Here is a 21,467-nt window from a genome sequence, read left to right as displayed (position 1 = left end):
ATAGGCCCATTTTCGAAAAATTAACTCGTCCTGAGATAATGGTGCTGGATATTGCTCATCAGGCTTTTTCTCAATTTTCAAATCAATTTTCTTCTCAAAATTCACAGGATCAAAACTGCAAATTTGGGCCATTTTGGATTCAGCAATATTTTTTAAACATCTCTCTGATCGGTTTATTTCATCTTCGAGTTCATACTCCAGTTCAATTTGGTTTATCGATGCATCAGGATTTTCGAATCCTGACATCAGTGCACTGCTTCCAGCTATAGCTTCGTCGGCACCATTCGCATCTATTTCGTCTAAGTCAGTTTTTAGAAAATCCAAATCACCATCCTCGAGTGCTTCCTGATATTCCTGGGAATCGATTCGAATTTCAGCACTCCGCCATTCCCTTCTCTGATCCAAAATGTTCTCGTGCAAGCTGCGCAATAATTTTCGATCTCTAATTTTAGGTGGCTTCGATTTAGGTGTTTTTTGAATTCCTAGTTGTTCACGGCGTCGAAAATCAGCATCTTTCGCAGCATTTCTGGTCGAACGTCTCAGCTGCTTTTTACCGTCATTCTGATTTTCATTTAAACATCTCTGATTTACATTTAAACATCTCTGATTTACGCCGTCACTGTCATATTCTCTGATTTCAGGTCGCAATTGTGTCACACGTGCATCCAAGTTAATCGATGGAAAACTGGATTGTCGCGAATTGTCAATTCCAGGATTTGGAGAATTGTTTTCAGCCGTCATCTCGTATAGTCGTCGCATCCGTTCAGGTAATAATTCAAGATATTCATCCGATAAATATTCCAAATTATTCGTAGCCATTATCGAACTTATAACTTCTCTGTTTCAGGTACGTGGTACAAGCAACGATAAAAAAAATTCGCGATTTCTTCGAATCGTCTCTGTGAGGTGAAACCTCAAATGGAAAACTAGTTTCCGATGCAATAAATTGCAATTTGCGTCTTACGAGCGCAATTGTAGGCTAGGCCTGAGAACACGCGGTGTGCCTCGTTTTCGACTAAAACGTCTCTGCTTGCGCCTAAGTATTGCAATAAATGCAATTTTGAAAAGCCCTGGGTTAGAGAACCACGCTTGGGCGCCAAATATGTGGTGGTTTTGGGAGGTCTTTACTTTGAGGGAGACCTCCGCAAGACCAGCGTGCATATAATAAGCCCAGGGAACCTAAACTTGCCCGATATCCTTGCGAAAGATATCAAATTGCAGTGATGTTGAGACACCTCATAAATGATCATAAGACCGCTAAATGTTCGTATGATTTATTCACTTCTCTGGTATTACACACGCGAAGATTTATAATAAAACACACTACACATTATTGAATAAAATACACTTGTAGTATCGACTACAAGCGGAAGCTCTGAACTTGCTACCTTACGCTAGCACCAGTGAAAATATACCTAACGAGCTTTCAAAGCTCGAAGCTCGGAGTGGCGCGTCTCGAACTACTTCGACAGAGTGCACTACTCGTAAGCAGTGCTGCCACTCCGACAGGAACACAACTTCCCTCTAGGTGGAAGCTGCGGGCGCATCCCCTACCGGTACAACTAGCCCCTCTTATCCAAATTTCACCATTTTGAGCCATTCCGGAACCTTCAGCTCAATTTCACATTCCTCCAGAATTTCAAAATTTTTCCATAAAGAGTGAAAATCAAACCAACTTGGGCTCCTAAAAATCAAGTTGCAGACTATTCTCAACCTATTTAATCGGTTTATTCTCGTTATGAAAGTTTCAGATCACGCCCTTTCCAAAAATTGCAGTTCTGTTCAAATAGGAGGTGGGCATCTTGAGAAATGAAGAGTAAATTTTAATATTTTTTGACGATATTTTATTTGGTATGTAACGTAAAAATAAACATTATTTAAAATCCATATTAATGGTGGCTAATCTAAATAGATACGAGTACATTGAACGTAAAATATAATTATTAATAATTTTCTAATGCATATTAATTAGTGCGTGCAGTTGATATTTTCAAAGGATGAGCTCAAGTCTGACCATTTTGTCTCTTGAACGAGTTGATTGTTCTCGCATAAGTTCCCATATGGGCTGACAGAATAGTCATCAAAACCCTTGGATAATGCTTCTCTCACAGGGATTGGTAGTTTAGGATACAAATTTGGGTAAACTGCGATCAAATCATTCAGATGAATTGTGCCTCCGTGTTTGAATTTTTCAACGTCTGTGTATAATGATCTGAAAAAAATTGAGAATTTTTTTTCAATGTCATAAAAAATTGCAGGTAGTTGAGTGATAAATTCACCCAGATAGTTTCACTTCGTCTGATAACTTCAATCTGCTTAAAATATGTGCTCAAAAAACGGACTGCGTAGACTTAGATCAGCCTCCTCCCCCCCCCCCCCATCACACTCTTCAGACTGAGCTTTTGAAGAGATAAATGAAGTACATAAATAATGGATTATGGAAAGACTGGGCTTGGGCCATCTTTTTTCTGTGGATTGCAACCAGTTTGACTTACTCATATGATGTCTTGCCTAGTTTTAGGATTGTAGGCGCAGAAGTACGCTATGCAAATGTTGAAGACTGTTCAATACATTTAACTTGAGTTCAAATTGGAAATTTAGAATGGAGTACCTAGACCTACCTATTACGTACCTTCTGAAATTGGAATAAATATACAAGCGTTATGTACCTATCTGAAATTGGATAAAAAATAAAAATTGTTTGAAATCATATTTTGTCTGAAAATTATCTCATTTAATAAAATTTGTCAATATTCAAAAATGAAAATTCAATTTTCAATTTTTTTTAAATGTGAGTAAATTGGAACTTGTCAAAGTATTTTTGGACATTTTTTTTAAAAAAATGTTTGCTCCAAGTGACACAAACATTTCAGAAGAATATTATGTGTTTTTCAAACAATTTTTCATTTTTTTGAAAATGAATTCCATTCGTAAAAAAAGATTCAAAAAATTGTTTTTGTAATATTTTGTGCAATGTTTCAGCCTCTCTAATAATTGGTTTAATTTTATTTTGAATTTTTAACAGCACTGTTCCAGAAGGGAATAGGGCCGGAATGCAAAAATACTCATGGGGAGGGGGTCGACGAGGAAAGGAGGTAAAAATTTTTTTAGAAATTTGTGACAGGAATTTGAATTTTTTTTTAATTTTGGATTTTCTAACTTGTAAAAACATACCTACACTTTTCAGCCATCATCTTGAATATTTAATTCGTCAGTCCTAATCGATTTCAAATTTCGAGCTTATTGCAACATTAAATTTCCAGCTGCCAAAGTTGATCACACCTTCTAAAGCGATTTAAAATAGTTGGAATGAAAGAAGAAGAAAAAAACAATTTTTCCTGGAGGCTAGATTGACTCGAGAATGGTGGAAATCGATTAGGAAGGGGGCAACTTTTGGTAGTAGAAGTTTTTAGCGATTTGTTGTAAAAATTGACGATTTTGGAATTTTTTCAAAATATTGAGAGTTTCCAATTTGTAAAAAAAAAATGCATTTTTCAACTCATTCGGTCATTCCCTTAGATTTTTCAAATTTTTATCTCCATAGGTACTTACACTACTTACTTATTTACTCTTTTATAATGTAAAAGTACACTTTTATTATTTTTTCCAGTATTTTGTCGACAAAATGAACTCCTAATATTGAAATAAAAATCATTTTGCCTGAAATACGATGAAATATGCAATTCATTGCACATTTATGTTTACCCTTTGAGTAGTTTTAGCAAGGAGTAGAATATGAAAAGAAAAATACTTACTGTCGACTTCGTATTGTTTTGGAAATATCGCGAGGAATACATTTCATACAATTTTCGCATAATTCCGTCGATCCTTCTTCGATCGATGGTTCAGAATAAAGTTCTGATCCACAAATACTGCTTTTCTTACGTCTAGCCATGTACGATCTAATTCTTGGTAATAATTTATTCATACTGCTCCTCATACTAGAACGAGCTCCTGTTTCCTGTTAATAAAATTGTTTTGCTTTCGTCAAATTGAATTTAAATTCATCGTGTGCTAGGCGAGGTGTTGTTACTCACGAGATGTTCATCTATAGGTTCGTAAACGTCGCAGTCATCGGTATCCTCAGCATATTCGAAAACCGGAGCATATCGACTGGATGAACTTAATCTGCTCCGGTGTGACGAACCTTTTGACTGTTGCAAATAATTCCCTTTGAGGCGTTGGTTCAAACTTTGTATGAAATGTCCTCTGGAATCCTATAAATTTAAGTTGGGTATATGAACATTTTAAAGAACTTGAAAATTAAGGATCTGTCCATAAGGATAAAGAAAAAATTTAAGAAAAAAACTTACAGCACTCATGCAACTGTTCAAAGTTAAATCGCTATCACGTCTTCCCAGTCCAGAATCTAGTCTTCTTGTCGAACTAGCCCTGGGATAATCATCGCAACAAATTGTGGATACACATTTCCTGTAACAATTTTCAGCTTCGTGACTAAGATTGTCTTCTGTGGAACAATCCACGTTCTTGTAAAGGTCTTCATTTCCATTACTGTCACTATGAGATGGTCCATAACCAGCATCACTTTCGGATTCCGAAGTGACATTGCCATTTTTTTGTAAGACAGAACATCCTGATGATTGTGTCCCTATTATTATACCTTCTTTCGTAGTCGATTCGCAAAATGAAGAGGATTTACGACAAGAATTGTCCTTACATTTGACTGCAGGTTGTTGCTGAACGAAGCATAAATCAGCATAAATAACTTGACCCGGCCTTATTCGATTTTTTTTCGATTGAGTTGCTGATTGTGAGGAAGTAGGGTTATCCTGAAGTAACATTTTCAATTGTTGTTTGACTTGGAGTGTGCTAGGATCATAGTCTGGATCAGTTGATAGGACTTTGAATTTTACCGGTGCTTTTAACGGAGTTTTTGCACATACTGGCTCTTTGTTCGATTGAGTAGTTGAAGTACATTTGAGATTACACTGATTTAATCTTTTGCAAGATGTCTGAGATGAAGTGAGGTCATCGGTGGATTTAGTTTTTGATTTTTTCACGAAAGAATCGCCATTTTGCGACGAGAGGTCGCAGCATGACTGACGACTTGTGACTATGGAATTAGAACGTGAAGGCCGATTGGCTATAGACTGATTAGAACCTGAAATACATTTCGCAGTTGTAGAAAGATTCGATGGAATTGACTTGATACTGCAGGCTGCGGAAGAATTTGTATTTTCTCTTTCACTAGGAGCATCCTGGCATTGTTCTTCGTCACTATAGTGCTCCTCAATTTCAAGTTTTGGAACATTGTAATATGATGAACTGGCTTTTGATGCAGTTTCCGATGAATCGTCCGAGGAATTTTCTATTTTACTCGTGCATTGATTAGAGGAACCGTAGTGATCCCCATTCTGTGACTCGATCCTTGCTGTACGAGAATTTGAGCCATATATTGAGCTTCTACGAGTAATACTTCTCGTTGTGGGTGAATTTGAGACATTTTCAGTATCACACGAACTTGACCTTCTAGTTGATGAAAAGAGTGCTTCAGATTTTGATTTAGTACACGTTGAAGTAGCAGAAGGTTTGGCACTTTTACAAGATTTTTGACTTTCACCGCAGATTTCTTTATCTAAGTTCAAAGACTTTGATGATAAGTTGTCTTCATTTATTTTTGATTTTTCAAGCGAGTCAGATTCGACGAAATATTGTTCATCGGTTTGTTGCTGAGAGCAGCCTGGAGTAGGTGATGATTGACGATCGGTTGTTTTGGATTTCTCTATTGATGACTCGGAAGTCTGGTGGCATTTCCTGTTTTGGCTTTTTTGAGAATAACCCGAAGTCGACGGAGTAAAATTGGATTGATTTGCAATGCAGCAAGATCCTCGATGACATTTATGATATCCTGAACCTGGAGTAGATTGGCCGCGAGATAATTTTGGAAAACCTAAAGTTTTTATTCTACCAGATCCCAAAGTAACTGGTAACTGAATTGGGATTAAGATGCGTCCTCCTCTACGTTCGACTTCCTCGATTCTTTTAATGATCATTTGAGGATCTCTGTAGTGGTTACATTTTGTGCATATTTTCTTGGAAACATCCAGGTTATCTTCGTGATCTATAATTAAAAACAAAACATACCTGTTTATAAAGCAGTGACGATGATAGACAATTTCCTGAAAATATTTTCACACTTACGTAAAATTTTCAATTTCATATGAACATTCATAATGACACTATTTGATTAAAATTTAGAAAAACACATCCTCATTCAATTCAAGTAGAAAATCAATTGTTGAAAAATTTCTATCGTTCTTCACAAAAATTATTGTGCAATTATTACCAAATGCCGAATGGTTCATCAAGGCCAGAAAATATTTTGATTTTGGAAAGAATAACACACACATTTCTCAACGTAGGTAGGTATCGAAACTAAAAGCTTACTAAAATAGCATAAACTGTAAACAATAAAATGTCGTCACCTTTTTTTGACGAAAGAGATGCCCGCACTCTCTCTAAAAAACTGAAGGTTCGCGACAAGGTTGATTTTCTTGAAGTTTCTTGACCCGCATCTTTATTTTCACCCGCCTCATTCGATGGCTCAATACACGAACCTGCCCTTGTACTGGTATTACTCCCTGTACTCAAAGTACGAGTCGATGGTGTATCTGGTGGGGGTGGTTGGATCTCAATTTCATTTTCATTTTCCGAAGTGGTCGAATTGTTAGCAGATTTTAGCTTACAAGTAGATGGTAAGCTAATTTTAGAAATCAATGTTTTTCTCCAACTGCCTCTGGTGGCTTCTTCATCATCATTATTAGGTGGTTCTTCAGTAGCCACCTCTCTATAACGTAATTTTTTCTCGTCTTTCGAAATATCCTCATTGATTTGCATGGAAGCTTGCGAATGTTTGTTGTAGAACGTGAAGCCCGTGACCGCTATTAATGTTAGGATGAAAATTGATAAAATTGTGAATATCAAGATGTCGCTTATGGTGTCGTTTTCGCTAGGTAATGATCTGCCTTGAGAAGGAACCGAGGTTTTTTCATTTGATGCAAATTCCGGGCTGGTTTCCAGCTGGAAAAATTGAATCAGAGATGAGTTATTTTAGACAAGGTGGAAAATCGAGTCGTATGGACCAAAAAAAATGTGAATTTGGAAATTTTTCGACAGCTGGAAAATTGAATCAGAGATGAGTTATTGTGGACAAGATAGAAAATCAAGTCGAATGGGTCAAAAAAATGTGAATTTTGAAAATTTTTTAAGTTGTAAACAAGAGTAGTAAAAACTTTTGAATCTGAAATTTTTTGAAATTTTTGTACCATACTGTGGTTAATGTTGACTTATTAATGAAAAATTGAAACTGTAGAATATGATGAGTTTCTCTTCCTTTCACACTTGGTAGGGGGCTAGATGGAGAGAAGAGTTCAAAAAAAAGTTGTGGCCTTTCATTAAGTAGTATTGAACAGAATCTGAAATTTTCTCAGAGAATTTATCCCAATCAGTCACAGGAAAATTAAAGTTGCTTCGTAAAATGTGTCACTTGTTTCATTTTAAAGAGCTTAATTTTATTTTTTGATTTTTAACAAATACTTACTCAAAAATTCAAATTTGGACCATTATTCACGAAAGAATCAGAATTGATCAAAATGACCAAAAAAGCTGAATTTTACAGCCAGATTGGTGGTTTTTTTGAGCTATTTGGAGCCTCCTGCAAATGTTTCAATTTGTAAGCTCTTGAAAGATTGGGATTTAATCCAGCAGAATCAATTTGTGCCCAGGTAATGTGACAATAACAAGTGATAAGGGCGATCATTTCAAAGTCTTGGACGTTAAATTTAGTTTCGGTCCTTTTTATGATAATTTGTTGACGTGATTGTCTATAAAAAAAATTTTCGTTGGAGAAAATTTACAATTTGAATTAACGCAACAAGTTTTCAAAATCTGGGTCCAAATAAATCAATTGAAAGAGTCACAAAGTGCAATCAATCCAAGTTCATGAGCGCCAAACTTCATTTTTGTTCTTCTCATGACAATTTTTCTAAATCTGGAGAATCTGAAAATGCATTTGAGGATTCAGAACTGCTCGAAACAAGGTACCACCAATCCATTCTAGAGATCAAAAATAGGCTACCCAGGTATGAATAAAATCTCAAGTTACTACTTAACTAGAGAACCTCTCAAGGTGCTCATCTCCGATTTGAACGGGCTCGCGATTTTTGGAAGGAGCATGGTCTTTGATTTTTCGATTTTTTGGTGAGTTTTTGAAAATGTATAATTTTCCCTTTTTCGGCAATTTGTGCTTTCTCTAAAAAATAATGTAGGTATGTATTCTTATGTCCTAAAACTATATATGTAATATCAACTCCCTCGAACCTAATTTCACCATTCCAGCGTGATTTTCGACTTCTTCACATTTTTCAAATTCCTACAGAGGACGTGAAAATCAACTTAGACCATTAAAAATTGTATTCCTGGCCTATTTAATGATATTTATCTGCATTTTGCTCAATTTCCAGGCAGCCACTTCAAGTGTATTTTTTGAGCAAAATATTTTATAAGTACCTAAACAAGAAAAAAATTTCAAAAAATCAAAAAATTTTTATTCGTAGAGAAATTTTTTAAATTTGCACGAGTGGCTTTGTCTTGCCTAAAATCAACCTTCCGAATCCGAATTTCACTATTTCGAGCCATTCCGGAACCTCCAACGTGATTTTCGAGTTCTCCAGAATTTTAAATTTTTTTTAAAAGACGCAGAAATTAACTTGGGCTACTAAAAATCGAATTTTGGCTTATTCTCTACGTATTTAACGAGTTGTCTGCATTTGGCCTGATTTCTTGGCAGACACCTCAAATGCAGGTTTTCTGACTGAAATTGCTGGGGAAAAAAGTTTTCAAAATCAAAACATTTTCTTTTCGGCGAAAAATTTTTGAAATTTGGACGAATGCCCTTTTCTTGCCCGAAACTAACCCCTCGAATCTGAATTTCACTATTTTGAGTAATTCTGGAGCCTCCAACGATATTTTAATTCTTTCCAGTAATTCGAATTTCTCCGAAAGGTGTTGGAGTCGAAAATCGAGTAGTGTCTTATTCAACTCACATTTGGCCCAATTTCTAGGCGGTTTTCAAGTAACTGAAGAATGTTGATCAAAAAACACTCTCGAAGCGTCCACCTGGAAATCGGATCAAATAAAAATAAACACTTCAAACCGGTTGAGAATGAACCACAGCTCGATTTTTAGCTTCCAAAAGAATTTCCATGCTTTCTGGAGACATTTTAAAATTCTTTATATATCGAAAATCGCGCAACAGCTTCTAGAATGTCCGGAAATGTTGAGATTCGGTTCGCGATAGTTGATATTAGTTTTAGGACTAATTTCCATCGTTTTTAAAGAATCAATACACATTTTTTAACGTAGCATAAATTTCTGAATAAGGCCCATTTCGAGTTTTTAATTAATTCGTTGAAAATTGGAAATGAATTTGGGCTGCTGAAATTTTGGTCGAGAGATTCCCTTTGCAAGTTTTATCGAATTATGATTTTTTTTATGAACATTGGTTAATGAAAATTTAATGTACATACAAAAATTCATCAAAAATGTATATAAAAATGAAATTCAGCGCTCAAAATTTGGCCTGGTTTTGTATCTGTAGATATACTTGAGCCACAACATTTCTTTGAAAATTAATCCATCATCATCAATAGGTAGTCTAAATTACTCGTACTTACATGAACTGTTTTCTTGTGTAAAAAATTTGAATTCATTTTTAAACCATTTCCACTGTAAATTTTTCCAATGGTAGAATTTTCCTTGCTAAAATTTCCTTTTGGAGTCGAATCTTGTATAGCTTCAATTTCTGTGGAATTTCTAGTAAAATTATCGAACTCGTGCGAATCAAATTCGATCCTTTCAGAAAAATTGATATTTTTGGTGATTTCTTTTTGTTTGAATTTCAAAGGCTGCGATGTTATCTGTGATATCTGAGAAGATAAGCCAATATTGTTCCACGACATTGCTTTGCTTTTAGCTAATTCTAAATATGCCAGAGTAATTGCTATCCATATAATGGGCATATTCCTGCAATAAAAATTTTGTTAACACTGTATAAAAAACGAGAAATGAAACTCTGTACCCATTTGTACCCAATTACCCATCAACTATCTATCTATTGCAACCAAATACGCATAGCTGTCTCCAAAAAAAAGCTGATAAAAACTACACACCATAGAAGTCTAAAGCGAGCAAACTACAGAACAGAACACATGTGAAAAAAATTTCCATTTACGCGATCACAAACATTTATTCGTTTATAGAAAAAGGGGAAAAAATGATAATAAATAAAATAGTAAAAATTAAATAAGTAATTACCAAACGTATTTCGTTGAAAAAATACAATTAAAAGTAATTCCAAGGTAAAAGAAATTTGGTCAATTTAATAATTTAAAATACAAGCGACACGTTGAATAATCTGTTCACAGATTACACTAAAAAATTAATAAAAATGAAGGAATAAAATTACATCGAGACACAATATTTGATTCATATAAACAAATTCTATACATAAAAACAACATATCACACACACAAAAAATAGTAACTACATTTATAAAATACAAACATCAAATCAAGATGATTTGCAGTTAACAAATCAAAACTATTTTTAGATAAGATCATTCGTATACATAGTGTTGAATTTTATTTACAAAAAAAAAAGAAATATAAACAACGAGTGTTTAATGTATTTTGATTATTGGGAAACCTCTTTAATAAGATTCAAAATACGACTAGTTACACGATTTTTGACCCTCACATTGCCACATCACTCTCTTATATAAATCAACTTTTTATGGCACAATATTTACTCATTCTATTATGGCCATTTAGATACTTTTCAATTGAGCCAGAACAATGCTAGCTGAAGTAATTTTTAAAAAGATGGAAAAGTTCAAAAATTAGTTTAACACAAATAGGTACAACTTATAAAAAACTAAGTCTGGAACTGTTCAAGTGTTTCGAATTAAAGGTGTTCTTGGAATGGAATCTGGTAATGTGGTAACTTTGGCAATAGCACACTCAATTGGTTCATTTTTATCGATTGGCTGTCCATTAGGTAACTTGTCAGAGTCTTTTGAATGTTTAGCATTGCCATTTTCAATCGGTTCTTCTAAATGTTCCCAGATTGATCTTGGAGTTGATGCTTCTCCATCACTCATTAATCTTTCAGTTTGTTCAGAATTTTCTTCCGAAGGATATTTTTTATTATTTTTTACTATCGGCGGTTTTGATTTATCTGGTAGTAAAGAAACATCTTGAAGTTCAGCACCACCATCATTAGCATTGGTACCATTATTAGGTTCCCAATTTTTATGACTAGAACGCTGACCGAAGTAAATTCCTAGACAGATTATAATTATAATTAAGATGGCTAAGCATGGAATAATATAACCAACACTGAATGAAGAAGCAGATATGGGTTCAGGATGAGGTGTGCCGTGGGTTTCAGGAGTATTGCGTAATTGGGCGTTTTCTATTTCAGATACTGGTTTCTCAGAAGTTTGAATGGTTGATGGTTCTGATGTAGATGAAGCATCATTTTCAGATTTAGTTTGTTGTTCTTGAGTAATAGTCTCTAAATTGGGTTTGGTTGTTTCTGGTACCTCTATCTTGGTTGGTTCAGACTCGGTTGGTTTGAGTTCAGGTTCAGGAGTAGTAGTAATCTTTGGCTCTGGCGCTGATTCAGATGGTGGGTTTTCTGGACTTGGTGATGGAGGTTGTTCTGAGGTAGATGTAGACACTTCAGTTTTCACTTCAGCCTCTTCTGGTTTCTTTTCAGATACATCTGTTGGGTTCGGGCTTATGGTGAGTTCAGTGTCAGTGGGTTTGACATTTTCATCAGTATTGTTAGGAGCTGGAAGTTCTTGTTCGTAGTATGTGACATCTTTTTTCTTTTCTGTTGTAGTTTCTTCAGATGGAGCTGGTTGTTCTGGTTTTGGATCAGTTGGTGGTACTTCACCATCCACATTTGGTTTAGTTTCATTACTTTCGTTATTATTTGATACCTGTTTGGGTATTACCACATCCTCTGGTGTATCTGTACTATCTCCGCCATCTCCACTGCCTTCATCTGAAATCGAATCACTTTGCATTTGATCGATGTAATCAGCATTTGATTTTTTGTCAAATGGAACCACCTGATCTATTTCAAAATCATTCTTAACGCTATCTTTTTTTGGAACTGGTTCTTCGTCTGGTAAAATTTGATTTAATTGAAGCGCAGCGTCGAGCTCTGCATTGCTCATAGCAGCCACTTTGGCATCACACAATTCGTATTCGGGCATTTTACCCAATTGACGACCTCTATATTCCTCAGGATACCTGCACTCGACTCCATTTATAAACATTATTGGTACGTCGGACATCCAAGAATCAAAATTCATCAATGCGCAGGTACAGTTGACCGGATTCTCACTGATATCAACTTCTCTGATCTTTTTCAAGCGTTTAATTTCTCCCATAGGGACATGTTTAATATTGTTCTTACTCAAACTAAGAAGTTTTAAACCATTAGGTAAGGTGCCCTTTTCAATAGTTGACAACTTATTATTGTTGAGAGTGAGGTATTTTACATTAGTCAAGTTATTGAACATATTTTCAGGCAGTTCTTTTATGCCACAAGATGACAGATCCAACTCGCGTAAACTTTTTGAAATCAGAAAAGGTCTGTCTGGTATGCGGAAACGATTGTTTTGTAAATTTGCATATATCAACTTGGGATTGTTGATGAACAACGATGGTTCTATGTTTTTCATGAAATTGTAGGATAAGTCGATCTCTTGCAAAAATTGCAGGTCTTTGAAAGTTTCAACTGGAATATCTACTAATGAGCAGTTCATCGCGTAGAAGTAATTCAACTGAGGAAAGACCAGATGAATATCTTTTGGAATAGTGCACTGCTTTTGTGTTTCAGACTTCCGTAGCACCAATACGTGTATATTTGAGAATTCAGTCTGATTTGGGTAGATTTCAGAACATCTCGCTGATTGTAATCCATTGTTGTTTAAGTAGCATTCACACGGTTCTGGACAAGTGACTGGCATGGCCATTGAAGCAACATTGTTGATTAAAATCACCAGACATGTCAGCAGCAGTAGATGATGTTTTTGACGAATTTTGAATGTGAAGGTTGAATCATACATTACTTCGTCTGTAACAGAAAAAAAAAGTGTTGATATTAATAATCGAGTTCTTTAAGAAGAGCAGAGATGCAAAAAAAAATCAATTGTTGAGAAAATCTTTCAAAAACGAATTTATTTTGAGAATGGTTGAAATGTCTATGACACAAGGGTCGTTCCACGTCAATTCAACCAAGAAGAAGTAAGGGGGGGGGGTCGGCGATTTTTTTGAAATTTTTCCTGTGGAAAGACCTTCTGAAGATGACCAATGGCGCAAATCGCAGCCCTCTAGCCCTTTTATAAAGGCTGCTAGTAGGGGGTGTCAAAGTTTTCAGTGAACTTGAAATATCATCCATTTCAGCAGTGGATTACTCGATAACCGCGATACCTACCAAAATGAAACTTTTTCCAATAGTTAGGGGTTTTGAAAGGCTTTTTGGTGATATCATAAAAATCAGTGTTGCCACTTTTTTTTGTACGAAAAATCAGCTCGAAAAGTTTCAAAACGTAAGTAGTTTTTGTATCGTTCCGACTCTCAAAAATTCTGAAAAAAAATGGACAACTTTTCATGCTGAACAACATATTAAAAAATTAGGATGGCATTATTTCGTAAATTCGATTTTAAAAAATTGAAAGTTTGCGAAAAAATGCGATTTTTTGACTTGAAACATGAAAAAAAGCTTTGACTGGTGACGTTGATTCATTTGACCCCTATTTTTACGTATCCGTTGAAAAAGTTGAGAAAAACCCTTCATCTTAATAAAATAAACTCATCATAAAAAAATCAAAATTTGAAAAAATGTAATTTTCAATTCCAAGCATCAAAAAAAGTTTAAATGTATTCACTTGTCTTATTTTGACCTCTTTGTGACGTATTTCCTGAAAAAGTTGATAAAAATCACACTCATAATAAAAAAATTAAAATTCGTCTATGGAAGAATAAATCTTGAAACTAAACAGAAAGAAAAAAAAGAAAAATTTATAAAAGCTTGGATATTCAAATTAAAGCAAAAAACCAAAATTTTGGTTTATATCCAATTTTTGACCTCCCAAATTGATTGATGATAATTTTGAACTGTTTTGAAGTCTACCTCCCTGGTGAATTGAAGAAATGTCAAGTGATTTTGAAAACATGTTTCATTTGTTCCACTTTCGTAGCTTTTTTTTTCAAAACTACAAAATCTAAAAATCCACTAGAAGTTCCCGAATGGTTCGAACGATTCAGAAAATCTATAATAGCGTGGAAACCAAATACATATAAGCTTTCTAGGTAGGTACTTCAATATGATCAATTTTTTTGAATTTTTAAAGTAATAAACCTTGAAATTTTCAAAAAATGAAGTTCATTGCTTGTAATTCGTCTGAGGTGTTTATAGAATTATTTTCAACAGTTGTCTCCCTACTCTTATCTCTTTTATGCTTAAAAGGAAAGGAAGTGGATGAAACTCGATGACCATTATTTTGAAATTTCTTAATAGTTAAAGCATTTTTTTCAAAATAATATCAACTTGGCAACTTTCAAAACTTTATTTTAAAAATTTTTATAACATTAAAAATGACTGCTTCTCCAAAATTATGTCAACTTGAAATTTTCAAAACTTCATCTAGATTTCGTAGGAGAGTTCTAATTCTAGATTAAAAATTCCAACTGCCAGCTGTCTGTTAAGTTATATCACAATTTCCTTAATTTTTTTCAAGCATAGAGATAGAGATTTAGCTGAAATGAAACGTTTTTAAAATTTTTTTAGGTTTTTTGCCTAAAAGATTAGGTAGTAATTGTCTGCAAAACAAAATTTTTGAAATGATTGCAATAATTTTTTACTCTTCCTTTTTTCCCTCATGTCTCCTCGGACTTGAAACGTATCAAAACCAAATAAAATTCATGCTCGGTCATTCAAGATTTCAAATTATTCATCATGAAAATTGCTCATAAAATTATTGAAAGCTTTTAAAAATATTTTCAGCATTATAGTTTTCAGCATGAACTGGCTAACTTGGATTTTAAAAAAAGTAACCGTACCTAGATGTTTTTCATCTAGAGTGCATATTTTTTCACGACTTATATCTGATTAGCATAATCTTGGTAACACATTATCTTATAGTTAGCACGTGTAAAGTTAACTTTTAAGAAATTATCTTCATTAAATATTTCATCGAATTTTCGATTCTGGAAAATAATTAAACAAAAATATTTACTGATAAAATAGTAAAACAAACCTTTTTTTTCACGATTAGTAAGTACAACTTGTGCAAAAAAACCGAAAAATTTTACAAATAGGATTAACAATTATTAGGAAAGTAAAATTTACACTCAACTTTTTCACTTAACGCAATAATACGAGATTGCACTCGAGGAAGCACCAATATAATGAGTGTTACTGCTTTCTACACGTAGTCCTTTATGTACCTATATTGTATGTATCTCTATCTATGCAGTCTGCACAAATATGTACAACATATTATGATCCAGATTTATTCTTAGTAAAATCAAGTCATAATTTTTCAAAAATCGATATTGATAGTCATTGAGGGTTTCCCTTTTTTCGCGAATTTCCCCTCCATTATTTTCGTTTGTTAATCAGTTGATAAGGGGAAATTTCTGTAAATTATCATATTAATCATGTAAACAAATATATGATCATATTATCAGATATAGGTGAGTTAATGGCATACATGGGATGACTAATTTAGATTATCAACTACCCACCTGTTTACATACCTACTTACTTGAGAAAAAATAAAAATTGTTAGGTAAAAAATTTATCACCAAAAAGGCTGAGCAAAAGCTATCTACATTTTATGTGGTACCTACGTCAATATGAACTACAAATATGTATTATAGGTACTAATGCGAAATTTACTACAACATCGATCTAGCTATTACTTGGGTAGAAAAGCAAAAAAATAAAAAATAGTTGAATCATACTGATAGCAGTTGCATCGGATATCGAATGTCATCGCAATTAAGTAGTTAACTTTTAACGCGAATGTAGGTAATAACCACAATACACATAAATTTCTAGTCGAAAAAATTCGTGGAAATTTGAGGTAGTTCACAAAGGTGTTTTTGGCAAAACTACTTCATTAACTTTTTCGTCGAACAATGCCACGCAAACGTAGATTAAGAATATTATTCATTGCATAATAATATAAAATGTAGCCTATGCTATTGCACAGCTCACAGCTGCAATACTTGATAACTTTGTAGAGATTTTACAATTTATAAACTAATTTCACAGCCCAAGGTTGGTAATTGAAAACATTCATTATTTTACTTTTTTTTACTAGGTACTTATACGTTTCTTGTATCCCTACGTAATACTTATTGAATCTACAAACTCCAGGAAATTTTTCTACTCTATCTGGAGTATGTACGTGATGTGAGATATTATGTTTTTCGATCAATCTGTCAGCTAGAATTTTACGTTTATGCCAATCGATAATCACTATATCGAAAATTTTTTATTTCCTTGAGTAGATAACTGTCAAAACGCGTGTAAAGATTTTTTAGGAGGAAAAATTCATTGAGAGAATTTTTAATTGTATGAAATTACAGGTGGGTTTTTTTCCTTTCTTAATCATACAGTCATACTCTCATTAACGCTGTGGAAAAGCCTCGACGAGTATTTCCTTTGGTAATTACGGTCTTCGAGTACGTTATTATAATACCTACAACTGCAACTTATATACGTATACTCTTAGGGAGAAGATGTTGGTAATTCTACAGGCGGTTTTGCGTCATTGTTGTTATAACGTCACTTATCATGACGTCTTGATCTACTATAAAACGCTAATAAGATGGATTCGTAAACAAACCGAAACTTCGGCACAAAAAATAGAGCTGTTAAAATGACGATATTTAATGCATTGAATTATTGAAACGATTTCTATCGAAATCACCATCAAGAGGTACTTGAGTGGGTACTTGAAATGCTGGAAATTTTCGGTTTCGTTTAAAAGATCTGATAACGGTGCGGAGTCCTTTTAACTCGTTGTGTGAGTTATATCGGGACAACATATTTTATTCAATGAAATCTTCGAATAAAAATCTCATTTGACGGAATGTATATTTTCCAAAAGGTTATTATGCTTTGCATGGCTTAGATTATCTCGCGTACGAGGATGTGTTTTTATTATACAATTTACAAAGATTTATGTTTACAAATTATTTACACCTTTTATTGTTTTTGGCATCGAGTTGTAAAAAATGTAGATACGAGACGGGAAGAATGATTTTTTTCGTCTTGTTGAGATACAACGAGAAACGTGCATCTTAACGAGTGGTTCGAGTTCGATTCCTTTAAGTGAATTTGGATTTATTGATCGTGGTTTTCGGGTTCATTTTTTAATTTAATGATTAGGTACGAATCAAAGATGATGATTGTGATACAATAATGTTGGAAGAGTTGCAAAATCTAGTGCAGGTTTTGATAATAGTTTATACAGAAATCTTATTTCTTTTTAACCAAAGTCCTATTTTTGAATAAACCTTGTCTAAATTTTTTGTATTTAATTTTCTTCTAAATTCTATGTCATTCATTGAGATCGACCATTCATTTTTTGCGTGCGAGTGCGATCCCCTCCCTTCATAATGTGATGTGGCATGTTCGAATTTCTACTGGTGACCCCTCTCCCTCCGATCGCACATTTTTTTCAAATATCGAAACGGTTCCCGGGCATTCCCTCGAGTACAATTTATCGACAGGATAATCCCTGAATTGTAATTTTCCCGAATGACCACCTTCCTGAATCAACTTTCTTCAACTCCATTATCCGGAACTCCGAAAACACACCAAGGTGGACAAAAATTCAGTGTTTTTTAATCACAAGTCTGGAAAAGACTCGTTTTTTGTCAAAATTTCAAAAAAACGGTTTTTTAAATCAAAATTGCCAAAAAAAGTCTTGCTTTTTATCAAAATTGCTGAACAGAACCCTTCTTGGGGGGGGGGAGTCAAAATTTCCAGAAAGTTACGTTTTTTTTGTTGAAACTGCACAAAAATAAGTTTTTTTAATCAAAATCTTTTATTTTTTTGCCTAAATTGAGAAATTTACTTTTTTGTAATGTGCAGAAAGAACCCATGTTTTGTCAAAGTTTCCAAAAAAATCCTGTTTGTAAAATCGAAATTGCCAAAAAGTCTTTGTTAGTTTGCCAAATTTCTAAAAAACCCCTCTTGTTGACAAAAATTTTTAAAAAGTTTTTTTTTGCAAAAAATGTATCGTTTTTTGTCAAAATTGCAAAAATGGAAATGAGTTTCAATTACCAAAAAATTTTCCTTTTTTGTGTTTAAAGGAAATTTTTTTCAAGATCCTCAAAAACCCTTGTTTTTATTGAAATTGTCAAAAAGTCTTGATTTTTTTATCAAAACTGCAAAAGAAAAATTTTTTTGTGATCAAAATTTCCAGAAAGTCTCGCCTTTTTGTCACAAAAAATTAGTAATTACTTTTTTTTGTCAAACAAAAAGAATTTGGTTTTTATAAAAATTAGGTACCTTAGAATGTTTGCTTTGTTAGTAAAATGGCAAGAAATTTATCTCGAATGTTTTTTTTTTCGACTACCTACTAAATTCTCAAATCTGACTTCCGGAATTAATATTCCCCAAACAACTAATTCCTCGAATGAATTTTTTCCAAAACTTAATTTTTGTAATTTCAGTAACTAAGGGAAACAAAACATTCAGGCAATTTTGACCAAGAACGAGTCGTCCCAATTTTGACAAACAAAATGTAAGACTTTTAGGAAAATTATGACAAGGAAAAAACTGAGCTTTCTAACATATCCGATTTTTGCTAGAAAGGACAACTTTTTTTGAAGGTACCTAATGATTTTTTTTTGCGACAAAAAAGTAAACTTTCTGGAAATTTTGACTAAAAAAAATTAAATTGGAGGGACAAAAATGTTCACGTAAACTTTATTAAAATTAATTTTTAAAAATCTATGAAAAATTCAAGTCATTTTCTTTTCCAAATACTAATATTTCAACGGTTTGGTGACGTCACAGAGAAGCTAGAGGAAAAATGCGAATGATTCTGTTCCCCTTCGACGTAATACAAAATCAAAGCTGAGCCAACGGGGATATATCATCACTCGATCACTCATACCAATTACTATGAGATCAAGTATTTGTATGATTAATTGTTCATCTTCAAAATCATTGAAAACCCAGATTAATTTTCTTAATGATCCTCGAAAATGCTACATTCATTTCCAGAAAAAAAAAATGAGTACCTTCACAACTAATTTTTTTCATCGCATTCTTTTAGAAATCGGATTCTCTGTTGATAATAAAATTATTTTACAGAGAAAAAATTAAATTTTGAACCTAACAAAACAACTTGTTAGGCTCGATTTCGTTGAAATTAGATACCCAAAACCTGATTTGTTTACGTTTGAATATCGAGTTCTTAAAATCAAGTGTATACAGAAATTGAAGAGGTTATCGTATTAGAATAATGATTATTTAACCTTTAGTTTACCTATCAATTTTTTCATAGAATTATAATTAGCCGATAATCGGGTCCAAAACAATAAATTTTAATTACCTACAACTCGCGGAGACTATACGATAAAAAATGATCTTCCTTTATTTCGATTCTTTAATGTACCTACTTAAAACATCTATTTAGATCATTATACTCTCGTTTTCTCTCTTCAACTTATACCTATAGCCTATCGACATAAAGAATAACTAATCAACAAGTGAATCTATAGTAAAATACACCCAAGTAACCCAAAGTACCTATATACAGTGCCAGTATTGTAACCTATTATTTTATGGTCCACGAGATCGATGCATTTTGTATTCGATGTTTAATTTATACTACAATTCTAATCGGAAACGAAGTCGGTATTTCGTATTGTACTAATTCACAATTGGCTTTTTTTCAAGAAAAAAATTACACCGGTTGAATAATACCTACAAGGTTTTGATAAACATGAATTGTCCTCGCTCTAGTACGTACTCGTATATTACATACAATGCTCGTGGAATTGTGTAAATTTCGTTTCACAAATTGAGGTTCGATACGAAATCGACTTTTTTTTTAGTTTACGTTTGAACATAACTTTATGTAGCTTGTTTCTCGGATATCTTGCGCGTTGATTACGATTAATTTTTGTCATCTGAGCTATGTAGATATGTTTCCAACTTTGGAGCATACAACAAATTCCTTGCAATTTGGAGTGCTATTTAAATTGGGTTAGAATGAATTGAATTTGACTGTATTGATTTTCAAGAGTAGATCAAGTACGAGTGTCTCATTAAGTAATATCCAGTTGTGAGATTTGAATACACAGAGGGTGTTCCAGGAGTGAGTGGTCAAAATCAAAATTTTGATTGTTACCAAATAACGGAATACTGCTGGAAAAATTTTAGATCAATATGTTGCCTATCTTGAAAATTAGAGGGGCAAATACAGGAGAAAAAATTTTTGAATGAAGCTTTGTCTTGGTGAGAGAGAAGACCAGCACATGAGTGAGCAACATATAATCAGAAGAGTGGTTGCTTAACTATAAAATTGAGGGAGCCACGAATCGATTGTGAGAAAAAATTCGTGATCTTGAAAAATTATACTCGTAACCAGGAAATGATGTAGGCTATGCCCAAAAAAATGAACAAATTAAAACAAGTGATTGATGGAGAACATTTTTTGTAAGCTGTCTGTGCATATTTTTTTTTATTTTTCGATAGTAAAGTATGTACTTGGAAAATATAACTTTGTACCCCTAACAATTTGAGTGACTTTACAAAACATGAATTTTCGTTCCTATATTATCGGAGTATGCTTATTGCCTGCTTACATTTGAATTTAATTAATGATTCGTGCATAGATACGTTTCAAAATAATGATATCGAACAATTGGTTTATCTCACATTAAATATTGAACTTTAATCCAATTTTGATATTTTTACAATTAATCATTATCGTTTTTATAATCGTGACTACATTATTATCGATTATTCCATAGCCTATTGTACAATATTATCCACTAAATGGAAAACCCTTAACTTCATTTATGAGTACAGGTACCTAGTTATACTTATGAAGTCAAAACCCGATCCAGATAGAATTGAAATTCTCTCTGTTGTAGAATCGTTTTCCCATACACCACTTCCACTCGTCATTCTCCAGAACATTATTTTAAAACAAACCACTCGCGTCAAGTTTCACCTCTGTTCACTGCTGCCATCGGCCACTAGCTCTGAAATTTAATTTGTATATTCGATTATGGTAACGTACGTATAATATATATACTACAGGCTAGTAGATGGTACTGTTACCATTAATATCAGCTTAAAGCTCACGACATTATCCTACGGGTGCGGGTCAA

General features: G+C 33.5%; 2 protein-coding genes across 6 annotated transcripts in view; both read right to left on the bottom strand.

Annotated features, from left to right (window-relative positions):
- Positions 1–1,835: 1,835 nt before the first annotated feature.
- Positions 1,836–16,334, bottom strand: LOC135847793 (uncharacterized). Its single transcript, XM_065367506.1, has 7 exons — positions 16,065–16,334; positions 9,696–10,044; positions 6,447–7,041; positions 4,314–6,082; positions 4,038–4,217; positions 3,756–3,961; positions 1,836–2,212 (listed from the first exon to the last, which is right to left on the bottom strand). Exons 1-7 carry the CDS (start codon positions 16,094–16,096, stop codon positions 1,969–1,971), a joined length of 3,375 nt encoding a protein of 1,124 aa, XP_065223578.1. The 5' UTR covers positions 16,097–16,334; the 3' UTR covers positions 1,836–1,968.
- The window catches only part of wdp (windpipe), a 76,932-nt gene continuing 65,712 nt past the window's right edge, over positions 10,248–21,467 (bottom strand). For all 5 annotated transcript variants that reach the window (XM_065367510.1, XM_065367509.1, XM_065367512.1 and 2 more), the window contains one exon: positions 10,248–13,170. In XM_065367510.1, coding sequence (XP_065223582.1) covers positions 10,970–13,162 — 2,193 coding nt within the window. In that variant the 5' untranslated portion in view covers positions 13,163–13,170 and the 3' untranslated portion in view covers positions 10,248–10,969. The remainder of the gene's footprint in view (positions 13,171–21,467) is intronic.

Source organism: Planococcus citri, chromosome 5, assembly GCF_950023065.1.
Source record: "Planococcus citri chromosome 5, ihPlaCitr1.1, whole genome shotgun sequence".
Classification (NCBI taxonomy): domain Eukaryota; kingdom Metazoa; phylum Arthropoda; class Insecta; order Hemiptera; family Pseudococcidae; genus Planococcus; species Planococcus citri.
The sequence above is the reverse complement of the archived record's forward strand: the minus strand, read 5'-3'. Positions and strand labels throughout refer to the sequence as shown.